The following is a 26008-nucleotide window of genomic DNA, read 5'->3' on the forward strand; positions in this document are numbered from 1 at the left end:
AATAGGAAAGGCTGCAGTTAGACAGAGCACATTAGAACAGGTATAGGAACTTATAGGATAGCAGAAATAAGGATGAAAATGTCGTTACAGAGTCTCTTTAAGGGCATATTCACAGTGGGATGTAGCATTTTAACCTCCCTGGCGGTAAGCCCGAGCTGAGCTCGGGCTATGCCGCGCAGGGGGAGATCTCAGCCCCTGGTGGGGCGATTTTCATTCTGTAAATTGCTGTGCGCGCAGCCAGCACTTTGCTAGCCGCGCGCACAGCAGCGGCTGAAGAGGGCCCCCCTCCCCGCCAGAGCCCTGCGCTGCCCGGATCAATGAGTTCCGGACAGCGCTATGGGCTGGATCGGGTGTGCCTGACGTCAGGACGTCGGCTGACGTCCATGACGTCATCCCGATCGTCGCCATGGCGACAGGAGAAGCCAAACAGGGGAACGCGTTATATATTTGCGTTCCCCTGTTTGCTATAGATGCCGGCCTCGGACTAGAGGGCCATATGCGCCCTCTAGTGGTGTTTCATGTAGCTACCACTCTGGTAGCTTTACATGAAACATTAAAAAAAAAAAAAAAAATTGGAATTCTGCAATTTTTGCAGAAAAAATTAACCACCAAGGAGGTTAATGCGACGTTAAAGTTGCAACGTGTCTGCATTAAGAGGTAACGCACTTTAAACAGTGAGTTAATACAGCGCAACATTTTCAACGTGACGATAACGTTGCACTGTGAACGGCCCATAGGATTATCATTGCAGTGTGGTAAGCTGCGTTACAAGACTTCGTAACGCATCACCGCAACGTGGCACTGTGAATGCGACTTACAAGGTTATTATGCTGTTACTCATCTTTTAGAGCAGAGAGGAAGTTCTGAGTTCAAGTCTGCTTTAATAACTTACTGGATAGTTTTCCTTTTACACACTCTTCAGTGAATGCTCAAAACAAATTTGAAAATAAAATAAAAATATTAGGGCCCATTCACTCCTAAAATCGCTAAACGCTAGCGATTTGCATTAGCGCTTTCCGCAGGTGATTTTCCGTAATTTAACGTGAAAAAATCACTGGACAAATGTGCGGTTTTGACCTATCGCGATTAGCGGTTCTATACATGCTAATTGCGATCGCTCCAGAATCGCCGGCAAAACGCTGCAGGTAACGCATTTGCAATAAGCGATAATCGCACAGTGCCCGTGATCGCAGCAGTGAGAACACTGCCATAGGCTACAGTAGCATAAGCGTTTTGCAATTACCAGGAATCGCGCGATTCCCGCTTAAGTGTGAATAGGCCCTAAGATAATAAATTGCATGTGCATAAAGCACAATTCTTAATGGAGGCACTTATTACATTTCATTAAGAAAAAAAGTGATTTTAGTGCTTCCATTAAGAATTTTTCTTTATGCAAATTTGATCTAGATATGTAAGTGGATGGCTGCTGTTTCTTATCTTTAGCACCCTAACTTGTTTATTTCTAACTGTATATGTAGTTGCAAGATATGTAAAAGCTGACTGCAGTCCCATATTTGTATTTTCAATATAAGGCCCATTTCAGTGTGATGTACAATCTGGTTCATTCAACTGCTAAAAAAAAGAAATATGTACATTAAAACTTTTCAGCTCTCATTTGTTATCAGCAGTATTTGCTCCCCCAGATGCTTCTGTTTACAGCTTCAGCGCAGTAGAAGCTGAATCAGATAGCTTTTTGGCTGCTTCATTACTTTACAGAAAATCCTGTTATATTTACTCTTTGAATGTAAAATATATAAATAAAAATTAAAAGGGTACATACACAAGCTATATGTAGGCTTAGGACTGTAAATTATGTTTATCTCATCATATCACGTTATTTCAGATATTCTTTGAATGCACCTTAAAGAGAATCTGAAGTCTCTTAAAAATCATGTTTTTATATTTAAAATCTGCCCTAACTAAAATGCTGCATCCCCGTGGCTGAACTCTTAACTAAATCCCCCCAAACTCACCCCGCAAAATCCACGACTTTCTTGGTCGTGGATTTTGCTGCCCCGGGAGGCAGAGCTTTCAGCTGCAGCTCTGCCTCCATGCGCGTCAATCCACGTGTATCTCCGCCTCCCCCCACCCCTCTCAGTGAAGGGAAACTGAGAGGGGGGGGAGGTGGCGATCCGTGCTGATAGACGCGTGTAGAGGCAGAGCTACAGCCGAAAGCTCTGCCTCTCACAAAAGCGCTCCCCACAGTGTGCCCCATGGAGTTTGGGGGGATTTAGTTAGAGTTCAGCCACGGGGATGTGACGTTTTAGTTAGGGCTATCATGTTAAACAGATTTTTAATATAAAAACATGATTTTTTATATTATTATATTATTATTATCAGGCATGGTCGGAAGAGCCAATTTCCGATTCCGCGGTAATTCCGCATACCGCCACTACCGAAATTCCGCTTCCGCTACATTCCGGTGGAATTCCGCTACATTCCGCGGAATTCCGCGGTATTCCGCCACGTGCACTTTCCGTATTTTTAAACGGACTTCCGTATTTTTAAACGGATTTCCGTAAATTTAGGAGGAAACACTCAATCGCTCATTTGAAATATCTATTGTTAATAAAGTTGATTTGTATTTTGTAAATTTGGATAAAAAAAATGTTGAAACCGTTATTTTAGCGCAGTAACTCTCCGCTGATTATGATTGGTCAACTCATTCCGCATCTCCTGATTGGTCAATTCATTCCGATTCCGATTTTGCCGGAATTCCGAATTCCGGATTGCAAATTCCGAATTGCAAATTCCGAATTCCGCGGAACCATGCGGAAACCCCAATTCCGGCGGAATTTCGGAATTTTAGCTTCCGCGGAATTCGGAAGCCCATGCCTGATTATTATATGATCTCCTTACATAGGAACTGTAATTATTAGAAATCTTTAAGGGAAAAAAAAAACCTGGCTGTTTACAGTACAGGTGATCATTTAATTGTACTAAGCGGCTTGTAAAAGGGCATGTAACCCGAAACAGCGGGCTGTAGCTGCTACACAACATTTTATGGCTCTTCAATAAAGCTGATTTATACTTGGATGTGGTGCGGACTATTATCTCCAAACATGTAATTGTATAGACATAATCTATAAAGCAGCCGTCACCATAAAGGAAGGAAACTACACACTGACCAAGGTAGAGCACTGACTGAGAGGAGAACGAATTTGAAAGAGGGAATATTTTCACATAGTGGAAGAAAAGAACTAGAAAACCATAGAGTCATTTAATAGAAGAGCACACAACACTGGACAGTCACATCGACAAAATTAATCAGTGTCAGCTTTGGACCATTTCAGTGTGCAGTACTAATACACTGCAATAATAAGAGAAGGGAAGTCATTTAGTTTTACATTTGCAACAACAAGTTTTAAAGATCACTTAGAAAACAAAAACCAGCTCCTGAAAACATTCAAGATAAAATGTTATTATACTGGAGCAGTGTTTGTCAAACCTGTCCTTGTGACTCCCCAACGTTGCATGTTTTGCAGGCAGCCTCCCCTATGCACAGGTGGGGTAATTAGTGTCTCAGCTAGATTGATTCCATGCAGCTGAGATACTAATTACCTGACCTGTGCATAGGTGAGGTTGTCTGCAAAACATGCATTGCTGGGGAGTCACAAAGACAGGTCTGACAAACACTGTACTAGAGAATAACCTCACAAACATCCGGGTGCCTGTGTACAGCGAAAAACAATAGAGTCAAAATAAACTAGTTTCAAATGTGACATTAACCTTTCAGAAATTACTCAAACCCCCCTGCCCCTCACCAAACAGGATAACATATACCGTATTTATCGACATATAAAACACTCTTACATTTAGAGGGCAGAAACCAGGGGAAAAAAAAATATATATATATATCCATTGTCCAGGAGCATCTTGTAGATGTTCTCCCCCAATTATTCTGTCCCCGTGTGTCCCCTTGTGTCCCCTTCTGTCCCCCCTGTGTTCCCTTCTGTCTCCCATCTGTCCTTGTGTCCCCTTCTATCTCCATGTGCCCCCATGTGTTTCCTTCTGTCCCCCGTGTTTCCCCTTCTGTCCCTCGGTTGTCCTCCTCTGCCCTCATCCATGTCTCCTCCTCTGCCCTCGTGTATAACTGTCAAAGCAGCAGCACAGCTCACCTGATCCAGCGGCAATCACAGACCTCTCCTTTACGGCTCTCCTAGCGCTGGCTTCTGCTGGTAGTGTCATCACCAGAAGTCGGCACTAGAGGAACGGTGATGGAGATGAGAGGTCTGTGTGTGATCGCCACTGGAGCCATGCCACCACTTCTGATAGTTATACACATAGGCAGAGGAGGACACACGGTGGAGTGAAACACAAAGGGGGGGGACAGTACAGGGAGTCCCCATCATCATGTCGGGCTTAGCGGATTGTAGCGACGGGCATTTGTAACTCAGGAACTCCCTGTATTTGGGGGAGAAAAAGTGTGTTTTATATGCCGAAAGATACAGTATTTTCACTGAAGAATTACCTATTATACAACTGGCTGCCTTTGTACATAATAATATGTACTATGTACAAAAGTAATAAACTTTAACATTTGCAAAAATTAAAATTAGAAATATTGTCAGGAAAACAATAACAGCATCCATGAAAACGATAAAATGTAATACCAGTGAAGAATTACCACCCAAAGCGCTGGTTCTATGTGTACACAGTTATAAAATAGAATAAAAGTAACTTGGTTTAAATTAGTGACAGTAAATTTCACAAACCACTCACAGAAACAAGAACAACTTCTAAACACACTTAGGATAAAATGTAATTCCACTGCAGAATTACCACACCAACAGCTGGGTGCCGCTGTACACAGTAATATAGCAGAATAAAAAGTCATTTGGTTTCAAATTTGTGACAATAAATCTGAAAAATGATTTTGAAAGACATGGACAGTTTCTGAAAACAGGTCGAAATGTAATCTCACCGAAGAATTACCAGACAAACAGATGGGTGGGTTTCAGTGTACTGTATATCTTAACCAGTTCCAAACTGCTGCATTGTGTATCTAAGCACCCGTGGACTTCACTTCAGCACCAGAGGCGTGGATACCTGTATCGTGCTGTTTACATCGAGGTGTGCCCCCCCCCCCCCCCTGCAGCTACCGAAACTCCTCCATGGCCACCACGATCCGCCCGCAGCTCCACGCAACATCCAAACTTCCTCCCCCCCCCCCCCCCCCCCCCGCGGCAGAGTACTGATTGGTACTTATTGATCACAGTGTCAGGGCCTGTTTCCACTTGTGCGGTGGCCATCACCGCAGGAAAAATTTGCATGCGGATGCGAATTTCGCATGCGGTTATATGTGAATTTTCATGCAAATTCGCATACGATTTTGCATGGATGACTATGTATGCAAATTTAACCGTGGCAGTGCCTGTGTACTTTTCCATTGTTTTTATGCAAAATCGTATGCAAATTCGCATGAAAATTCGCATACCAAAACCGCATGCGAATTTCCTATTAAATACATTGTATGCGAATCGCATAGCGGTATGCGGTATGCAAATTCTGATGGCTCTGCCGTGCAGATTTTTTGTGCACAGAAAAACGCTCAGAAACCTCTGACAGATGGAAACAGTCCCATCCACTTGTATTGTCTATGCGAATCTGCATGCAGGAAACGCATGCAGATTTGCTCTAGTGGAAACGGGCCCTTAGTGCCGTGAATGATGATCTGACATTAATGAGATGCCGTCGTCATTCACAGCTCTTCACTACTTCCTGTGTGCCTGTTCAGTACACAGGATAGTATGGGGGCATCTAGTGGCCAAAAAGAAATTTACAACTAAAAATGTTCATGAATAAAAAAATACCAATTTAAACCCTTTATTTCCACTCCTATCTACATAACTATATTTTTTGTTAAAAAAAAGTGACAGCTTAAAAAAAAACACAAATCGTTAGCTTAGTGAATCAGCTTTTTTATGTACATGTACATCTAATATGTACAGTATGCCATTAGGGTATATTACTACTACTTTTGCAAATTAGGGCTTGTAATTATTGATCTAGAATAAAGAAACACAATTGGAAAAAATACATCTTTATTTCCGAATAAAATATTGTCGTGATACATCTCTATTCGTGTGCCAGTATTTCGTCAATGCAGTGTGTATATCCCTTCCCACCTCTTCATCCTGGATCCAGTAGGACGATATCCTCCATGTGACAAGGGACCTCGCTTTCCCCGTGGCCAAAGACAGCATAATATGAGCATGGTCTGAGATGGCCCAGGGAAGGTGATCAATGTCCCTCAGCACCGGAAGAACATCGTGAGAAACAAAGAAGTGGTCCAATCTGGACATGGTGTGGTGAGACGAGGATTGACAGGTGTATCCATGTGCCGACGGATGTTTCTACCTCCAGGCATCGGTTAACGCAAAGGCATCAGCCCAATTGCGGAGATTAGGTGAATACCTGCCCGTTGTAGGGGCTCTGTCAGATGGCTGCATTGTAAGATTAAAATCCTGAGCCACGATCACCTTGGCTGACAGATATTTGGCTATTAGTAGCATAAGATCGTAAAGGACATTAGGATCGGCAGGGGGAGGGAGATACACACTTACAATCACATATTCCACTCTGTTGAGGTCTGCATGAAGTAATACGTATCTGCCGTGAGGATCTATTTTGATCGAATGGGTTTCATATGTCAAACTCTTATTGATAAGTATGCAGACTCCTCTGGAGTAGGAAGAATAGGTGGCATGAAGGTGTGCAGCAATCCAGTGTTTTTTAACTGTAAGGATACGGCTGCCCTGAAGATGCGTTTCCTGTAGTAAGCATACCTGAGGCTTATGCTGCTTCAAGAAATTAAGGATGAGTGAGCGTTTTATTTTGTTATTCAGGCCTCTCACATTCCAAGTAAGGAGAGAGAGTCTTTGAGTATCAGACATTGCTGGAAAATTTTAGGGGCGGATGAAACATTCGGGCAGACCCCCAAGGCAGCACGGTTTTGAACAGCACGATGCACAGTATTAATCCCCTATAAACCCACCCTGTATTCCCCCCCAAACATGAGAATACTTCACACCCAAAACCCCGAACAATAAGTTGCATGTCAAGAGTTCAGTTTGACATCTCCTCGAACTGTAGCAAAAAGGTGAAACACATATAAAATGATAACCGCTCTAAATAAGAATAGAGCAGGTAACAAACAGTGCAAGTACTAGAAATCGAGTTCATTGCCTAGGAGAGAATATAAGGAGGAGATAAGGTTAAGGCATGGCACATATGGTTTCTTTGAGTTATCCAGTGACAGCAAGTTGCGCAGCCTGGCAGGGCCCGAACGGCGCCATTTGAGGTGCGGCGCAGCCGCCATTTTGCAGAGAGTCCAGAAAAAAAATAATAATAAGGCAAAGTGAAAATGAAACAAGTAAAGTTCCTTTAAAGAGGCTCTGTAACAAAATTGAAGCCTTATTTCTTCTATCTGTGACAGGGTGTCACAATGTTTAGCGGAGAAAGTGCTGGATGGGGTATATATTACACCAGGATTCCAGCACTTCATGTGTTAAGGCTCCAGGAATATTGTGGTTGTCTTCCTTCCTGAAGCCTGTTGGGAAAGAAGGAAACCAGTGTAGGGTCCTGGAGCCGGTCAGGGAAGAGTTGGGTGGGTTCCCTGACCACCCGGAGCCAGTCCGGGTTTTATATATCGGTGTGCTGATCACACAGGTGGAGTATTTAAGTCAGCAGGCCTGACATAGGGAGAGCTTCCTGTATGCAGTCTGCCTGAAAGCTGCAAAGGAAAAGGAGCTCTGACAGTGGCTACAAATGTCCTGAAATCTGCTAAAAACTGTAAGTTGCTCTGATTTTTACTGACTATGATCACTTTTGTTTGTGTTGCTAGAATAGACAGTATGTTTTGTTTTTCCTTTTTGTTTGTTGTTTTGGAGCAACTTATGAATAAACCCTGAGCAACATACTGGCTGGTTTGATTCCTGCAAGCGAGTGTACCATTTCACATATCCTATAAGTTCCTATACCTATTCTAATGTGCTCTCTCTTACTGCAGCCTTTCCTACTTGCACGGTCTCTGTAATAAATCTTATCTCCTTTCCTCTGTCATGTCTGTCGGGCTGAGGCTGGAATGTGTGGAATGTGCAGCACTGCTTGTCATTGGCAGAAGCTTTACACACACCCTCCAAGCTCTGCATGAGTCACACAGTAAGCTAGTTCTCAGCCTATGATACTTTTGTTTGTAAACACTGCCTAAAACTGTTAATTACAAACCAGGATTGCAGCAGGGAGTGGCAGAAACAGCACAGAGGGGCACAGGAGAACAAAATGAATAGGATGGTATGCTTTTTATTGTAAGAATACAGATTTATTGTAAGAATACAGATAAGAGTACAGATTCTCTTTAAGCTAACATAGCGATCAGCATAAAAAACAGTTGCAGTCCTGTGCAGGAGTCTGTGGGACACCTATGTCAGATTGTATTCAGGGTTTCATGTATAAGTAGTAGTTAGCACCCGAACACAGGCCCCACTGGCTTGGACAGAAGCCCCGAGCAACTCAGGTGTAACGTTCATCAATAAGTGGCTAATCAGGGCTATGTATCCTGATGCATAGTAGAAAGGCAAAATGGAAAAATAAATGAATAATGAAAAAAGAACAGTACTTATCCTGGAAGGGTTTCCAGCCATGAGGCAGCCTCCTCTGGGGTCAGGGCCGGGCCGAGGCATAGGCTGGAGAGGCTCCAGCCTCAGGGCGCAGTGTAGGAGGGGGCGCAGAATTCATTTAGCTGTCATTCCTAATTGTGTTTGAAGCAGAAATAAATAAGAAAAGGGGATACATGGCAGTGACTGCAAGCCAGATAACTAAATATTAAGGTGTTGGGGAGGTTGTGGGCCCTGTGGCGCCTCTTAGTCTAATAGCAATCAGTGTGTGATGGCTGCGGTGGCAGGGTTGGATGGGCGCACTTTGGCGTCTCAGCCTTGGGTGCTGTAGGACCTTGTCCCTGCTCTGTCTGGGGTGGTAAAGAGACGGACAGTCTCACCGTCCTCAACCCGTAGCTTCGCCGGGAAGATGGTAGCATACTTGATCCCCTTGTCTCTCAGGGATTCCCTCACCCCTCAAAGGATTTGCGAAGGCGTTGTGTTTCTGTGGCAAAATCCGGGAAGATGAGGAGCAGACCGTTTTCATAGTGGAGCTCACCCACCCGACAAGCCTCCCGCAGCACCAGGTCACGGTCTCGAAAGTTGAGGAGGCGAAAGATGAGTGGTCTCAGCCGTGCTCCGGGTGGGGGCTGCTTAGATGGAATTCTGTGAGCCCGCTCCACCACGAATTGCTGGGAGAAGGTGGTGTCTGGGATCAGCTTCCATAGCAGGGCCTCTGTGAAGGCCATCGTGTCGGCGCCCTCCACTCCCTCCGGAAGGCCTACGATTTGGCTGTTGCGGTTTTCTGCGTCCTCCACCCTGGTTTCGAGTTTGCAGAACCACTTCATTAAGGTTTTGATATCCGTGGAGTAAGTAGCTGTGGTGCGCTCAGTGGCGGCAACCCTCACTTCTACATCTGATAGTCGAGTGCATAGCTACACCAGGTCCTGCTGTGCTGGATCAGTCCGGTGTCTGAATGGACTTGATCGATCTTGGCAGATAGCTTTTCATCCAGCTTAGCAAGGACTTCCAGAAGGGAGGGGTGGTCCTCCTCCTCCATTGCCGCCATTGTCTGTATAGCCTTGCTGCATTTCTTGAGAGCAGGCATCGGCGGGGCCTCCGGGTCGGGTGGAGCTGCTTTGGCTGCAGCGAGGGTATGCTGGATTCCTGTTTATTCTTTCCCCGTGACATGCGGAGAAGTCCTGCAGACCTTGCTCGTTGCAGGAAGCGTAGTTAGAAGATGATTAGAGCTGTTCAGGATAGATAAAGCAGAAGCTTTCAGTGGAGACTCTGAAAGAGCATCTTCTCACTCTGCCATCTTGATCACCTTCAAAACTTTAAGTTTCTTCTCTGTCATCCAAGTGGGGATGTGCACGCATCAGCACGCACAATCCCCTGCAAAACACTCCCCCAGGACTTTACGCCAAGCGGGGAGCCACGACGTTAACGCCCATTGGCATGACGTGGTCTTAAAGTGGTTAAGCTAAAGCAGTGCAGCTTAATGTGAGGAGCGCGGGTTTGTGCACGCACGGTAGTGCAGTGTAGCGTGCACTGGTAACTTACGTGCGCACCATTCACATAACAGCCGCTCCACTCATCATGCCCTGAGTCTCGTCAGGTTCACTGACTTCATAGGACGTGATCCCTGCACTTTGATTGGCCCAAAAGGCTGCCTGTCACTTGACTTTATACAGCGGGAATTGTCCTTGTGATGCCACCTTGCTGCTCCCTGGTCGAGTCCACTCAAATGTTTTATGTGCCCCCAATGTCCACTGTACTCCCACATTGGTGCCCAATGTGGTTTCTGGCATTAAAGCACATGGGGCGCTTGCTTGACCTTACACATGCACCCCAGGTGCTATATGATGGTAGTTACGTGAAACCCAAAAGGGTAAATACAGCTGTCAGTCAGTGGACAGGGTGAAAGGTAAAGTATTGTAATGCACAGGCATTGGAGGGAGGGGGGGGGGGGTTTACATAAAACATTTGAGAGGCACAGCGGCGGGGGGTTCCGTTGCATCCATTGCCGTTATCTCCAGAAAAGTGCTTGACTATTTCAGCCTGAGATTTCCCAGCATGTCTAAATAATACATTTGACCAATTTTGCCCCCAAATCAGCCAAAATCAGCCACATCATTGATCGGGCATGCTGGTGGCAGCACCGATTTTCATCCAGATTCAATAATAATTATCAAATCACATGGTCGATCGGCCACCAAGTTGCTTGATGTATAGGCACCTAAATCTCACAAGCTGCACACATTTCCCAATCTCCCAATCTCTCTTTTAGTCATATACATTGGGGGGTGGACACAGGACTTAACTGCCTGGGTAGATAATGTGGGTGGGAAGTTTTTCTACTTTGTTTGCACAACATTTGCTTTATTGCAAGACAATCTGTGATTTGTAGTACTGCAACCCCAGTGTTATCAACTAGCTTCAGTGAAGTGTAAATACGCCTTTCAATGTAATATCATTATTTTACTGTTTGTTTCTTTTTTTTGTTTTATTGTTCTGTCAAATGCAGAAAAGCATTTCACATCTACTGGCGGCTTCGGTGGGTTTCCACGTTTTTCACCCCAGCAAGGGGACATGGAGACGCGGCAGTAATTAACCCTGGAATCAGAATGTTGGTTTCAGGGTGTGTTGAAACAAAGGAAAAATAGGGTCCGGAACATGGTGCTTGCGCAAACAATGGTAAACAACAGTATAGGCAGCTATTTGATGACGAACTCCGCAGCCGGTAGTAAACATTCCTGTGAACCTGCCCTTAGTTTCACTTTATGTTCTCTCTTTATAGTGTTTCATGCTGAAACTGAAATAAAGATGTGTCTTAAATATACCAAAATACAGCTTTATCTACCTTTTAAAAGATGATGTTAAGGCTGTCTCCATAGCGTATGCACCAGTAAAAACCAAAGAATCGCCAGATACTAAGAAAAGTTAGTACTGGAGGTAGTCAGGTGTAAAGGATACATGAGGTGACATGTGACGTGATGAGATAGACATGTTTATTTACAGAGCCAAACAAATATCTATGCTCCATGCCTTTTTTATTTCACTGCAGTTTCTGTCTGGGTCGGGACTGGGTCGGACTATAGCATAATCCTCACAGATTAGGAATTACAGCCATAAAACACTTTCCTGGCAGAAAATGGCTCATGAGAAGAGTAAAGTAATAAAAAAGGATCAATAGTTCCTAGATTTTAGTTCTGGCGTACTTCAAAGACTGTGTCATTGAGCAGAGACAATGAAACAGTAAAAACTTAAAACATAGATTTAAAAATAAAATAAAACCATGGGATACCTAAAAAAAATCATTTTTAGGAGAAGGAAGATAGTTACAATTGTTTATCTCATCATTTTATTTGGAAGTCTTGTTTCCTTTAACTAACTCTTATTGTCATCCCGACGCAGGAAGTGTAGCCAGTTTGATTTTTAGTGACCTCTGCAGGAAGATTCAAACGGTAACAGTTGAGCAAAGTTACAAACAATAATATGCTAAGGATTCTCTGCCTCACTTTCCAGGCCACTTTCTGTTTCTGGAGACCTCATCGATTGGACTGCGAGGTGAAAAGGCTCATATGAAAAGCGCCACATGGAAGGAATCAGCGGAAGATTGTAAGCTGAGCTTCTGGTACTACATGTCTGCAAAGGCCACTGGACAAATACGAGTGCTTATCCAAGTAAGAGGCATATAGAATCTATTTTTCCCATCATGTGACTAAGGGTGTCTCCCTTCCCTCCTCCCCCAATCACTCCCACCAGGTATCCTCACTGGCAGTGGCGTAGTTAAGGAGCTGTGGGCCCTGATGCAAGTTTTACAATGGGGCCCCCAAGCACTCTGTACATAACAATTGATACAACGCACCAAAACCTGCCAATGGCAACTACAGTGTCAGAGGTGCAAGAAGGGGAACAGTTTATTAATGATTACCACTATTCAAAGTATCTATAGAAGTGATTATTATGAGTACAGGACCAATAGAGAGCTAATATTGTAGTTGAGGGTGGGCCCTTTGGGGCCCCTCTGACCCAAGGGCCCCAATGCGGTCGCAACCTCTGCAACCCCTATTGCTACGCCCCCTGCTCATTGGTACCTTAAAGAGGGATTAAACTCTAACATAACATTCAGTAAAACATGTTTTCCTACTTTTTATTACCCATACAGTTATCAAATTTGCTTTTATGTACGGTAATATTGTCTGTTTACGTCACTTCACTTAACCACTTCACCACTGAGGGGTTTTACCCCCTGAGCACCAGAGCAATTTTCACCTTTCAGCGCTCCTTCCATTCATTCGTCTATAACTTTATTATTACTTATCGCAATGAAATTAACTATATCTTGTTTTTTTCGCCCCCAATTAGGCTTTCTTTAGGTGGGACATTATGCCAAGAATTATTTTTTTCTAAATGTGTTTTAATGGGAAAATAGGAAAAATGTGGGGAAAAAAATAATTATTTTTCAGTTTTCGGCCATTATAGTTTTTAAATAATGCATGCTACTGTAATTAAAACCCATGAAACGTATTTGCCCTTTTGTCCCGGTTATAAAACCATTTAAATTATGTCCCTATCACAATGTTTGGCGCCAATATTTTATTTGGAAATAAAGGTGCATTTTTTTCAGTTTTGCGTCCATCCCTAATTACAAGCCCATAGTTTATAAAGTAACAGTGTTATACCCTCTTGACATAAATATTTAAAAAGTTCAGTCCCTAAGGTAACTATTTATGTATTTTTTTTAATTGTAAATTTTTTAATTTTTTTTTAATTACAAAAAAAAAAAAAATGGGGAGTGTGGGAGGTAATGAGTTAATTTTATGTGTAAAAGTCATTTATTTGTATGTGAAAAATGTGTAGGGTGTAGTTTACTATTTGGCCACAAGATGGCCACAGTAACTTTTTGTTTTAATGCGACCTCCAAGCTTCCGGAAGAGGAAGAATAAGGAGGCTGGACACGTGAGTTTTTTCTCACAATGATCGCGCTGCCCATAGGAGAGCAGCTGATCATTGCGGGGCTTAGATCAACGAACAGGAATGGATTTTCCCGTTCATTGATCTCTGGGCGAGCGGGCGGCGGCGGTTTTACTAGCGGCGGGCGGCGTGTTTACGAGCGGGAGCGCGGGCAGCGTCGGGAACGCGGAAAGTACGTGTTTCTCCGTCCCTGGTTTTTAAAGGATGGAAAAAGGGGCGGAGAAATACGTACGCGCGGGGGTAAAGTGGTTAAAGGAACAATATCGATTAACATGTTTTTTTTTTCAATTGAGATAGGAAATGTGTGGGAAATGCTGATAAGTACTGGTGTATACATTTCAATTTGTATCTATTTGTTTACTGTTATCTAATTCCTTTCACACTTTTCTGATGGCAACTCTGACTGCAGACTGAGCCATGAGGGGAGGGGGAATTCCCTCACTGTGCATCTGTTAACTCTGTGTGTGTGAGAGAAAGCTCTGCCTGTCTCTGACTGAGCTCTCTGCAGAGAGCAGAGGAAATGTATCTTATGTGCAACATAAACATCTGTAATTGTGTATGTGTGAAACTTGACACCTGACAGGCTTTTAATATAACTCTGCTTCAATATTACACTGTTCTTAGCATGTCAGACTGCAGAGATTCACCTATGCAAATTAAATGGGACATTCCAGATGTAGCTAAAATCTACACACAATGAATCACAGCTTTTGCCTCTAATATTTAACACGAAAAGTAGGAAAATATTTACACAGCTACTTAGACATTATTTATACATCGTCATTTTTGAATACTTGGTTTAATAGTGTTCCTTTAACTGTTAGTGTAAGGCGTAAGTGTGTGTGTGTGTTGGGGGCGAATAAATGTTGGAAGTAGGTAGGGACAGGGTTACTATTGGATGCAGATAGGTGGGAGGGTTAGTGTGAAAAATAGGTCAGGTGATAGTAAAATATCGTTAACATTACGATTATGGAAGTATTGGCATTATGCGGCACCCACATTTGCGGTTGCCTTTTTTAGATGTTGTCAATACGGCCCACTCTATAATTCCTCTGTGTATCTCTTCGACTACAGTTCAGCAGAGATGGCCCGAACTGGTCGGCGGCAAGCAGTATTCTGCAAACATCGACTGTTCGCATTCGGCCCGAACTGGTCGGCGGCAAGCAGTATTCTGCAAACATCGACTGTTCGCATTCGCAGCGAATAGCGAACATTTGGCGTGTTCAATTCGCCCCCTATAAATCATCATTGAGCTAAACTTTGACCCCTTACCTCACAGTCAGCTGACACATGGCAAACAATCAGCTAGCACCCCTTCCTGGACCCCCCACCCCCTACCAAAAAGCAGTTGCGGTGGCCATATTGGATTTATTCTCTGCTGCCTGCTGACTATTAGCGAGAGCAGGGTCAGACTTGCTGCAGATAGGTAGGGAAAGCATTAGCTAGGCCTGTGTTCTTGTTCCTCACTTGCTGTGAAAACACTTCAAACAGTCCTATTGAAAGCTAGCACATCGGTCTCCTGTATTTTTTATGTTGTGTTTGACACCTCACAGCCCATTGACACCCAGAGCTGTGTGCTGTTGTCTCATAAAGTTACAGGCACAGAACCACAGCAGTGCATTATTATTTCACTGTATTCTGATAGTACTATTATATCTCTCTGTTTGTGACACACCACAGCCTACTGACACCCAAGGCTGTGCATAATGTAATTTCTGCCCTTTAGGCCTCTTTCACAGTGGGATGTTGCGTTTGATGCGACGTTAAAGTCGCAAAACGTGCCCCTAACGCAGCGCATGTAGGTTATGAAATTGGACGTTATTTTGCACTGCGTTATGTGTCTCTTGGTGCGCCGTTTTCGTCACATACTGATGGAACAAAAACGGTGCATGCGTTACATTTAAAAAAAATACATAAATAAAAACTGAGCACACAACGCAGCAAAATTTATTGCTAAACGCACAGCATGCAGAACTTTCTAAATATTGCTACACGTTACACACAACGCAACGTGTGCACTGTGAATGTCGCACAGACTTTGTATAGCTGTGCGTTAGTCCACGTTAAAACATTTTCTAACGTGCAACTTTAACGTCGCACTGTGAAAGAGGCCTTAGAGATTAAAACCAGACTCTGCGTCAACTGTAATTTTAGGTTGGACTTTTGGCATGGATCCCCCTCCAGCATGCCCCTGTCCAGGTGTTACAACTTTTCCATCACTTTTGTGGCTAGAAACAGTCTTTGTAGGTTTTAAAATTCACCCGCCCATTGAAGTCTATGGCAGTTCACCATATTCGCCTGTTCCTCGTGAACAGTTTTCAGAAGTTCGCCATTCGCGAACAGAAATTCTATGTTCACTACATCTCTGCAGTTCAGTCTTAACGACATCTAAACATTCTTTTGCCTTTTACTTCCTCTGTTAACATTGCAAATGCAGAATTTTTATATCCCAAAACATATTTGCTTTTGGTAATAATGTTTGAGACTAGCACAGTTCATTGTCTCCCTGCAGCTGGAGCTGTTACAAACTGTGAAAAAAGCAGGTTTCACTTCTATTTATTAAATTACAAAGTAATTGTACCTGTTTCCTGAGAGGCATATGTTGGATTAACACTGCTGAGAGATTTACTGGTGGATGAAGCTATATTGGTCAATAAAGAAACGAGATTTTTCTCCATCTGCCCTGCTTCTGCAGCGTTGTTCACGTTATGATTTGCCTCTATTGGGAACACAAGAGAAGTGTGGATCAATACCTGGATTGAGTGACTCTATTCCAAGTCGCTGAGAACAAGGAACTTTTTGAAAGTCTCAAAACTGTATTTAAACCAAAGTGGCAATTACGAGTATTCAAGTGATGGAGAAATCCATAAAGTACTATAAATCCTGCGAGCACTTAAAACTGCGCGGTTGACTGATTGCCGGCTTCAAGATTCTTTCTGCTAAATTATGTTTTTATAAACGCCAAAATTCAGTTCTTTTGTTAGAAGGAGCTCTGCCTGCAAGAGAACGGCCGGAGGGTTCTGCTATGTAAGTGGACTACCACAGCTTCGGGGAACCCGGTGCCCGTCACAAAATTAGGTCACTTATTCTTTCCGGGGGGTATGCAAAAACCCAAATGTGCAATAAAAGGGAAGAAAAATAGTGAAAAAAATGTTCATCAGATCACCAGACCCTTCAGTCTTGTATCTTTTGCGTTTTACTTCTCAATAAGGCACGTGGGTGTTTGGGTGCCACCTCATACAAATTGTGGCTACAAGGGAAAAATTGGGTGCCAGAGGTGCCTGATAAAATAGTACGTGCCGGTGCCACATGGTATGCAAGATGCAGCTAGAAATAGGTACTTGTACGGGCAACTATGACAGCGCCCAAACTTCCCAGGCGTTCCAGACATCCACATTTCCTGACTTCCTACCAATGTGTGCATGAAAGAAAGGCTAGAGGAAAAAAGGCTGCAGCTGGATAATGAAATCTACTTAACGACAAAAAATGTTTCAAGTGGGAGCGAAGTGAAACCGAAAACATGTAAATGATAAGTACCATTTTTAAAACAAACAGGAAATCAAAACAAAAATATATTTACTTTAAAAACCGTTGCATATTTAAAAAATACAGCTACACTTACACAGCACCCTCCCCTGGTGGTGCCTAACCCTAACTCCCCCCACCCGGTGGTGCCTAACCCTAACCTCTCTTGGTGGTGCCTAACCCTAAGACACTTACCCCCCCCCCCCGATGGTGCCTAACCATAAGACCTCCCTAATGGTGCATAACCCTGAGACCTCCCTTGTGGTGCATAACCCTAAGACACCCCGTAGTGGTTCTTAAATCTAAGACCCCCCCCCCCCAGTGGTGCCAGCCCTAAGACCTCCACCTGGTGGTGCCTAACCCTAACCACCTTTCCCTGCACAAACAACCTTACAAACGTAGAAACAATAATATATTTGATATAGTAAAATCTGTACATACAGACAAAATAATATGACAAAAACTATAAAGTTGCAAGTTTCTAAAACGATCATATATTTCAAAAACTTTATTGTTCTAATGTTGAAAACGATATTTATCAGGCGCCCTTTTTTATGCTTTTGGTGCCTTATTACCAATAAATGCATTAGAGTCTATGGCGGCCCCCAAATCGTCCATTTGCCACCGGCGCCCTTTTTCCTGCTACCCTACCAACAAGCAGCACCAGGACAGCTCTATTTCTGCCAGGTTTGATTTAGGATAATCGACTAACCTATATTCTTCAGGTAACGGTGACAAAAGACATACTGTATGTTTATTTTCTCATACAACAAGAACTACGGCTTCCAAGTGAAATGGTAAATAAATCTCATTCCTTTAGCCAAACAACAGAAAGAAAAGCCTAACGTTTGATGAAAGCAAAGAGGAACGCGGAATATCTTTGGCATTCCAGACATTTTTGCTGGTTTGAGCTTGGCTGATTTAACACTGACATTTTGTCTCAAATATCCATTTGCAAACACTTTATTTCAAGAAGTGTTACAGAATGGAGCTGTGATTTAGTGGAGGATTCTGCAGAGGTGGGGAGAAGACTTCTCCTTCAGTGAAAAACAATAAGATGCTTCTAAGCCCTCCGTTTAAAGGTCTGCGCTCAACCAAAATGAGCCAGGCAAATTAGCCGACAGCTGCAACTTCAAAAAAGAAAAGATACTTTTTAATAACCATAGATTACTTTAAAAAAATTCTTCTAGAGGACTGATACATGTTTGCAGCAATTTGCAAAGAAAGCAGAGTTTCACTTTAAGAGAATATTAAAATTAACTGTAACCAAGGAGTGGGACCTCATCCCAGCAAGTTTCTGATACCCCCTTTCCCATGAAAAATGTTTACCTTTTCTTGAATGGATCATCAGGGGAGTCTGTATGGCTTATATTGTGGTGAAACCCCTCCCACAGTGTGATGTCAGGACCTAGGTCCTGACAGTTTCCTGTCTGTGAGCCCTGTTGCATTGTAGAACATAACAGCTGTTTCCAACTTCCATGCAACCAGTATCTCCCTCTGTACATATGTATATCTATAAAAAAAAACAGCCTTTTAGCGTATCTCCATTATAATGGGTGTAGTTATACAGTAGATGATGGCAGTTGGTGCTGTCTATTTTATTCTTGTCTGCCAGTAGTAAATATGATTGCATACAGGCTCATTGTGGATCAAACAAGATGAACAAATTACATGGCAAATATCAATCATTTCTTGATTGCTCTTCTATTTTTAACTTCTCACTTGCAATGTATTGGTTTATTTTTTCCCCCTTTTCACTCAAGTGCCTCTTTAACCTATTGCGGACTGCCGCAGTATAAATCTACGGCAGGCAGGGGGCGCTGCGGTTCTGACCGGACGTAAACTCTACGTCCCATTCACCGCGCGCCCCTGCCCATCTCCGCCGCTGTCCCTACTCGGTCTGCATGGAAATGTGCAGCCCTGCCGCCTCTATGACGGCAGAGCGCTGTGCGCCGGTCAGGAGCCGTTTTCATTGGCTCCTGGCCCTGTCATTACTGTAAGCCGTTCCCATTGGCTTACATTGAGTGACAGGGTCAGGAGCCAATGAAAGCGGCTCCTGACCGGCGCACAGCGCTCTGCCGTCATACCGACGGCAGAGAGAGCAGCCTGCGGCGGGGACAGAACGGCGTGTTCGTCGGGAGCGGCGGATTTTAGCGGCGATTCGTCGGGAAGCGGCGGTTTATGGGACCAGCACCCTCCAGCCCCCTCTGGTCCTCAAGGGGGCAGAGGGTGCTGGTCCCGAAGTGGTTAAGCATCCATAGATCTATAAGTCATAATCACATGACCTCTGTCTTGGTAGATGTAAAATTGGATTTTATTTTTTTTTATTCAAATGAATGGTAATGAATTGAAGTGCCTGAATGCTGTTTTCATGTCAATGGATGTGGCACACTGATACACTGTACAGTATGTTCAGTCTGTTTGCTGAATATAGGCTTTTAACCACCTTAAGAGGAATTTTAACCCAGGATTGAACTTCATCCCAACCTGTAGCTGATACCACCTTTCCCATGAGAAATCTTTACCTTTTCTCTATAGATCATCAGAGAGGTCTGTGTGGCGGATATTGTGGTTAAACCCCCTCCCATGGTGTGATGTCATGGCCATGGTCCTGATAGTTTGCTGTCTGTGAACCTCATTGCATTGTGGGAAATAACAGCTGTTTCGAACTTCCAAGCAAGCAATATCTCCCGTCCCTCTGTGCATAGAACTCTCAGTAACAAACATTCCGTACAGATCACCTGTCAGAACTAAAGATGTCACCTCCAGTTATCCCTCATACAGAGCTCCACCTTATAAAGATCCCCACGGCACACCCCTTCCTCTGCAAAGCTGCCGATGGTGCTTGTACACTATACATCTCCCAAAGGTGTGTCATGAGCCCCCCATATTCTCTTCTCTTTGCCACCAACATCATAAAGATATAAAATGCTATAAAGGAAGTACAGCACAAGAAACACCTTAGGACCCGATTAAGAACTAAAACAAGGCAGTTATACTTAATGGCACATTTTCTTGCCAGCTTTGTGGGGTAAGGGGATGTTCCCTCATCCCCCAGCTATTTAACAGTCAAGGCACAACCGGCAGTCACTCAGTTCTTCCAGTCCAAAAAAATGAGCTGATACTTGAGACAACAACTGCATATGAACAGTGGTAATATACTCAAATATTATCTGTGGCCTAAAACATTAAACACAGCATACAATTAACAGCTAAAGCTATCTGACTATTTTTCAAAGTACTGGAAGTTTTAAAACTCAAACTTGTTACATCACTTCAGTGCTAATTGATAAGCTTGCCTTTTGCAGACCAGCATTATCAGATTTATCGGATTGTTTTGGAAGTGTAATTGTAACAATCTTACCAGTCGGCGACGGGTCCCGCGATATCCTCCATGGCGTCTCCGGTGGAACTTGTGCGCGTAAGGCAGCTTCCGTTCCGGCATCTTCTGAAGGCATCCCTGGCAGCCCTCTGACGTCTTCTGGGGGCATCCGCGACATCCCTCCAGCGGTGACAGGCCCACGCAGAGCCTCTAGTCAGGCGCGCGTGCAGCCGAGAAGCCTTTATAGGCTGAGAAGGCGTGTCTGATGGAGGGGCTGTCATCCTGGGGGTGGGATCTTGTAATGACTTCCGGGTATATTAGGCCAAGTGAGTCAGTTGCTCACTGGCCTTGATACTATCAGTTTGCTGATTATAGGGGTAGCTAGCGATTTTGAGCTACATTGATATATTGTGTAGACGCACAATATATATGTACTCTAGTTAGTCAGTCTTTATTATTTCCGTACTTCTTGTAATATTATACATTAGTAACATCTCATGGTATATTATCTGTATAGCGATTTTTGCCTACCTCCTGACCTCGTTCCTGTCTAGTCCTTTTGGACCACTGCCAGCCTGCCATCTGATATTCGTTATCGACTGGGCCTGTCCCTGACTTCGTTATTGCCTAATCCGAACAATACGACTGACATCTGACCTGTGTATATGACCCTGCTCAATTATTGACTACGAATTACTCTAGCTACTCTGTACCTCAATATCTCTGACTCTGTGTTTGACTACGGACCGCTCCTGACTACTCTTACGTATCTATTGTGTGTTATTGTACGTTACGCTTCAGCTGGACAGTAATAAACTGTGTAAACAAGTTAGAAGTTCCTGCTGTATCCAGCAGAGAACTTTCTCTCCTTTATTTGCTCTCTAATTACCTAAGTAAAAGTCAATCTGACAATTTGCCCTGTAGCCTGCAAAGATATCAGTTAGCTTCAGTGAGGTGTACATGGATGATATCCGAGTAGTCCTACAGTCATATTAATTTTTCATATTCATTTTTTTCCTGTGTTTAATGCATTAGGGCAAAAATGTTATGTGTAATACCACTTTAAAACATTATAATAGTTGGGTATTGGATTTCATCCTCACCATACTGAAAGCTATACAGTTTTATTTCTGTAAATAAATTAATTTTACTAACCTACAGCTGTGTGAAGTGTGGCTTGGGCGGCATTGATCTATTATATTTAATTTATTTTCTTTAACAATAAGTTTGGATTCCTTAGTGGGTATTATCAGCTTGTGAATGCCTATTGCTGACAGTTTCAATTGCGTTTTTTTATTTTCAAATTTTGCAGTAATTTTTCTTTCAGCTGGAATAATTTCTCAAAATTTCAACTTCAATAACCTTTCCTGCACACCCATTTTATATAATAACGTAACGTGGTGCCACCATATAGAATTTACTGCAGTTCACCCGAACGTCCCTGCCCCACCTGAGCCTCGCAACTCATATTTATAGAATATATTAACTCAAATTTTCGTGAGTGGTACATTTAATTAATTTAGGATGGCCATCAGGAGATTCTGCAATCTCTACCATCTTCGGCAAGCAGGCTAAGCTCCTCGGTAACACCATACATCATCTGAATTACAATTTAATGAAAAATACAATTTGAATTATAAGAGGCCTTGATGCGGGATCTAGTTAAAAGATAAATTCGGCATCTAAGATTGAAGCAATAGAGGCCTATCTTTGCTGATAAAAAAAAAATACCTCGTTGGTATGCAAACGAAAAAAGTTTAATAGGATTTTATGTTAATTTCTATCAAGGAACGATTTTAAAGCACTTTTTTTTTTTTAATTCAAGGGTTTCATTGTAGCCGTTCTTTAGAGAATCCTTAATGTCTTTCTTTGGGATCTATTTATTAGACTGCAAGAGAACTCGCTGTAGGAATAAAATAGTTCTGGTCTGCTGGCACCCGAGGTGAAAATAAACTAATGAAATAAACCAATTGCATCAGTCCTCCTTCTCCTAAAAATGACTTTTTAAGATATTCCACAGTTTTATTTTATATTTTAATCTACTTTTTACGTTTTTACTGTTTTATTGTTTTTGCTCAATGACACGTTCATTGAAGTATGCCAGAGCTAAAATCTATGAACTATTTACCCTTTTTATCTCTTTCCTGCTCTCAGAAGCAATTTTCTGCTAGGAAAGTGTTTTATAATTGTAACTTCTTATCAGTGAGGGTCACACTGTAGTCTGACCGAGTCCTGACTCAGACAGAAACTGCCAGTTACATACCTGATGTTTAACTCTTTCAGGCAGAGAAAGAAAAAGAACACAGCATCGTTATTTGTGTGCTAGGCACTGTACGTACACATGTTTATCTCACCATGTCACATGTCACCTCGGGTATCCTTTAAAAGACTATATAGATTGCAAATTGGATTATGTTATGCATGGCCGTTGGTGTAGAAAGGCCACTTAGAACCTGGAACCAGAGATGGATTAATATGTAATGGGACCCCAGACAAGATAGTAGATGTTGGGTCCCTTTGTGGTCTTTTTGGTAAGCTGAAGTGTAGAGAGGTCAGAGAAGGTGGCAGGTGGACCCCTTGACACCCACTGGACCCTAAGCACCTGCCTAGGAATGCCTGGTGGATGATTCTGCTCTGCCTAGAACTAAAAATATATAAAATGAACGAACCCATATAAGGGAGGTTTGTTATAGAATGTGCTGTAGGAGGGGGTTGGGGTGAGCGTCATTACTTATCTACGGGATGCTCCTCCTTTGTTAACCCCTCCACCCCCCCAACATCAGACTCTATTATGAATTTCCCTTATAGGGAGGCTCATTTTATATATTTTTGGTTCCAGGTGCTCCGTTGCCTTGAGGGTGGGCCAATGAAGTATGTTTTACGTGGAGTTTAGCAGAGGGTCTTGATCTCATTAGTCTTCCCATGCACAGCCCTAGATACCGGGATGGTGTCTGTGAGCTTTGATAGCACAGTGGGTTGAAATGAGATTGGGAAGGCCCTCTTATCTTCAGTGGATGAGATAATAGATGGTGATATGGTAGCGTACATGTAATGAAGGTGCCCAGGTAATTATGGTGAAGTAGGTTATTTTCACACAGACGATGGGGGAGTTTGGGTGCCGCCGCAGAGACGCCCATGTAATTAACCACAATCAGCATCTATAACTGAACATTTGGGTGCCTCAGCATCCAATATTTTTTTTTCCTTTTATAGCCACTAATCACAGCTATTTACAGAGGCACCTAGGGTGGCATCAAAACGTCCCCAGTGGCTATTTGTTGGTGAATCAGCATAGATATCAACAGGAATCGCAGAATGGTGGGCGGTGAGGGTTAGGTACTGGTCTGGGAGTCGGTTAGGGGTAGACATTTAGCAGCACGGGTTAGGGTTAGGCATCAGTAGAGAGAGGGCTTATGTAAGAGCAGGTTAAGGCTAGTTGCATGTCAATTGTTTTAGTAATTACGTGAATTAAAGAGAGCCTGTAGTGAAAAACTGGTTATGTACAAGTTGCCCCAGGTAGAGGGGGTCCTTCTCCTATTCTTAAAATTAGAGCAGTATCCCCTCCGGTCATCTACACTCCTATCTGACCCATAAAGCTGAGCAAGAGACACTGATCCGGGTGCAGCACCAGCCTTCTCCTCCCAAATAACACAAACCTCAGGGCCGTTTCTTGGACGGTGCGGGCAGGGCGACCACCCTGGGCGCAGGCCGCCAAATAGAAGAAGGGGGTGCAGGCAGAAGGACATAACCTATAGGGAGCTGGTGACACGCGGTGCAGCCAAATGAAAGAAGAAAGATTAACAGCGCGATCACTTTGACTCCTCCTAGGCTGCCTGCGCCAGATGTCAAGTCATCATCACATCAATACCATGTGATGACACCTGATGTCCTGTAGCGGTACTGCAGGCTGTCCGTGTGTGGCGCCCATGGAGGAGTCGACTTTGTGGGCTCTCTTTGCCTGTGTTTTTTCCTGGTCCCTGCTTCCTCCTGGATGAGCGGCTGGTCACTAGTAAGTAGGCAGATCTACTTGTGACCTGTGGCAGTGTGATTGTCCCTAAAGAGTACGGGTTCGCGAGTCCACAGGGGTGGGGGGAAGGGGGCGCAATTTTTACATCCTTGCCCTGGGTGCAATTTAGCCTAGAAACTGCTCTGCACACCCTGCTGGGTTAGCGAGTGCAAGGGGGTTGAAGTCTAAGTCACTTAAGGCTAGGAAGCCAGCACTGTGTCTTGGTCAGGTCTGGCTAATTGGAGTGCAGATCACTGGAGGTAATACAGTACTACCATAATACTACGGTAACAAGGATGAAATGGAGGATCTCTAATAAGTATCTCTCTCTCCTCTTCTCTACCTTAGGCTTCGCTTTAATCATTTGATTTAAAGAGGAACTCCAGCCTAAACAAACATACTGTCATTATGTTATATTAGTTATGTTAATTAAAATAGATATGTAATATAATCTCTTACCCACACTGTTTTAAAAGAACAGGCAAATGTTTGATTTCATGATGGCAGCCATCTTTTTGGTTGAAAGGAGGTGACAGGGAGCATGAGACACAGTTCCAACTGTCCTGTGTCCTGAGCACCTCTCCTAGTTGCTAGGCAACGTGAATAACAACATAGGAAATCCCATCATGCTCTGCACAGCATCAGGGGAAAAAAGCCCGGGCTTTTTTCTTTGATGGGTGGAGCTTAGTTAAAAATGCAGGTAAAAATGATGCTTTGGTAAGAAAAACAAAGTTCTGATGCTGTGAAACTGTTAAAGAAACACCAAGCCTTTTCAGTTCTGCTGAGTAGATTTTTAGTCCGGAGGTTCACTTTAAGGTGTGTAGGTTATTAGCCTTTATCCTGGTGTGTGGGTCTGCCACCTAAAGCTAGGCACACTGATTTTCTGTGAGGGTTCTTTCCCTTAACCTTTGAACTTCAACTTCCACTGCAAGGCAGCAGTGATAGTTTTGGTCGACCCTGAATTACCCAAGTACTTGCTATATTTAGTCAGTGTTCCTAGCTCTGCCGCCCAAGGACGCTTCTGATAGGAGACCAGCAACTCCACACAGTCTTCACTTCAAATTTGCCATCGTGTTCATGGTTCCTATCAGGACTTCATGGCTACCCTAGTGGCACATGGCCCACAAAGTTCCCACCACACTTAACCCCAACAGGCAATCCCTTACCTGATGCTGCCCAGGTACCTGCAGTGACAATTCTCTTGTAAATCCCTAACCAGTCCTGATCAGGACTGGATAACAGTGCCAATTCCTTAAAGAGAATCTGTACTCTAAAATTCTTACAATAAAAAGCATACAATTCTATTCATTATGTTCTCCTGGGCCCCTCTGTGCTGTTTCTCCCACTTTATGCTGCAATCCTGGCTTGTAATTGCCAGTTTTAGGCAGTGTTTACAAACAAAAGACATGGCTGCTAACCAGAGTGTGATAGGCTGAGAGGAGAGCTTGGAGAGGGTGTGTAAAGCTTGTGCCTATCACAAGCAGTGCTGCACATTCCACACATTCCAGCCTGAGCCCGACAGAGCCGACAGAGAAAAGAAGATAAGATTTATTACAGAGACAGTGCAACTAGGAAAGG

The 26008-nt window shown here is 43.4% G+C and overlaps 1 protein-coding gene across 4 annotated transcripts in view; it reads left to right on the forward strand.

Annotated features, from left to right (window-relative positions):
• MALRD1 (MAM and LDL receptor class A domain containing 1) overlaps positions 1 to 26008 on the forward strand; it is a 407541-nt gene that overhangs the window by 205196 nt on the left and 176337 nt on the right. For all 4 annotated transcript variants that reach the window (XM_068235591.1, XM_068235589.1, XM_068235590.1 and 1 more), the window contains one exon: positions 12126 to 12283. In XM_068235591.1, coding sequence (XP_068091692.1) covers positions 12126 to 12283 — 158 coding nt within the window. The remainder of the gene's footprint in view (positions 1 to 12125; positions 12284 to 26008) is intronic.

This window comes from Hyperolius riggenbachi, chromosome 5 (genome assembly GCF_040937935.1).
Source record: "Hyperolius riggenbachi isolate aHypRig1 chromosome 5, aHypRig1.pri, whole genome shotgun sequence".
NCBI classification, from domain to species: Eukaryota; Metazoa; Chordata; class Amphibia; order Anura; family Hyperoliidae; genus Hyperolius; species Hyperolius riggenbachi.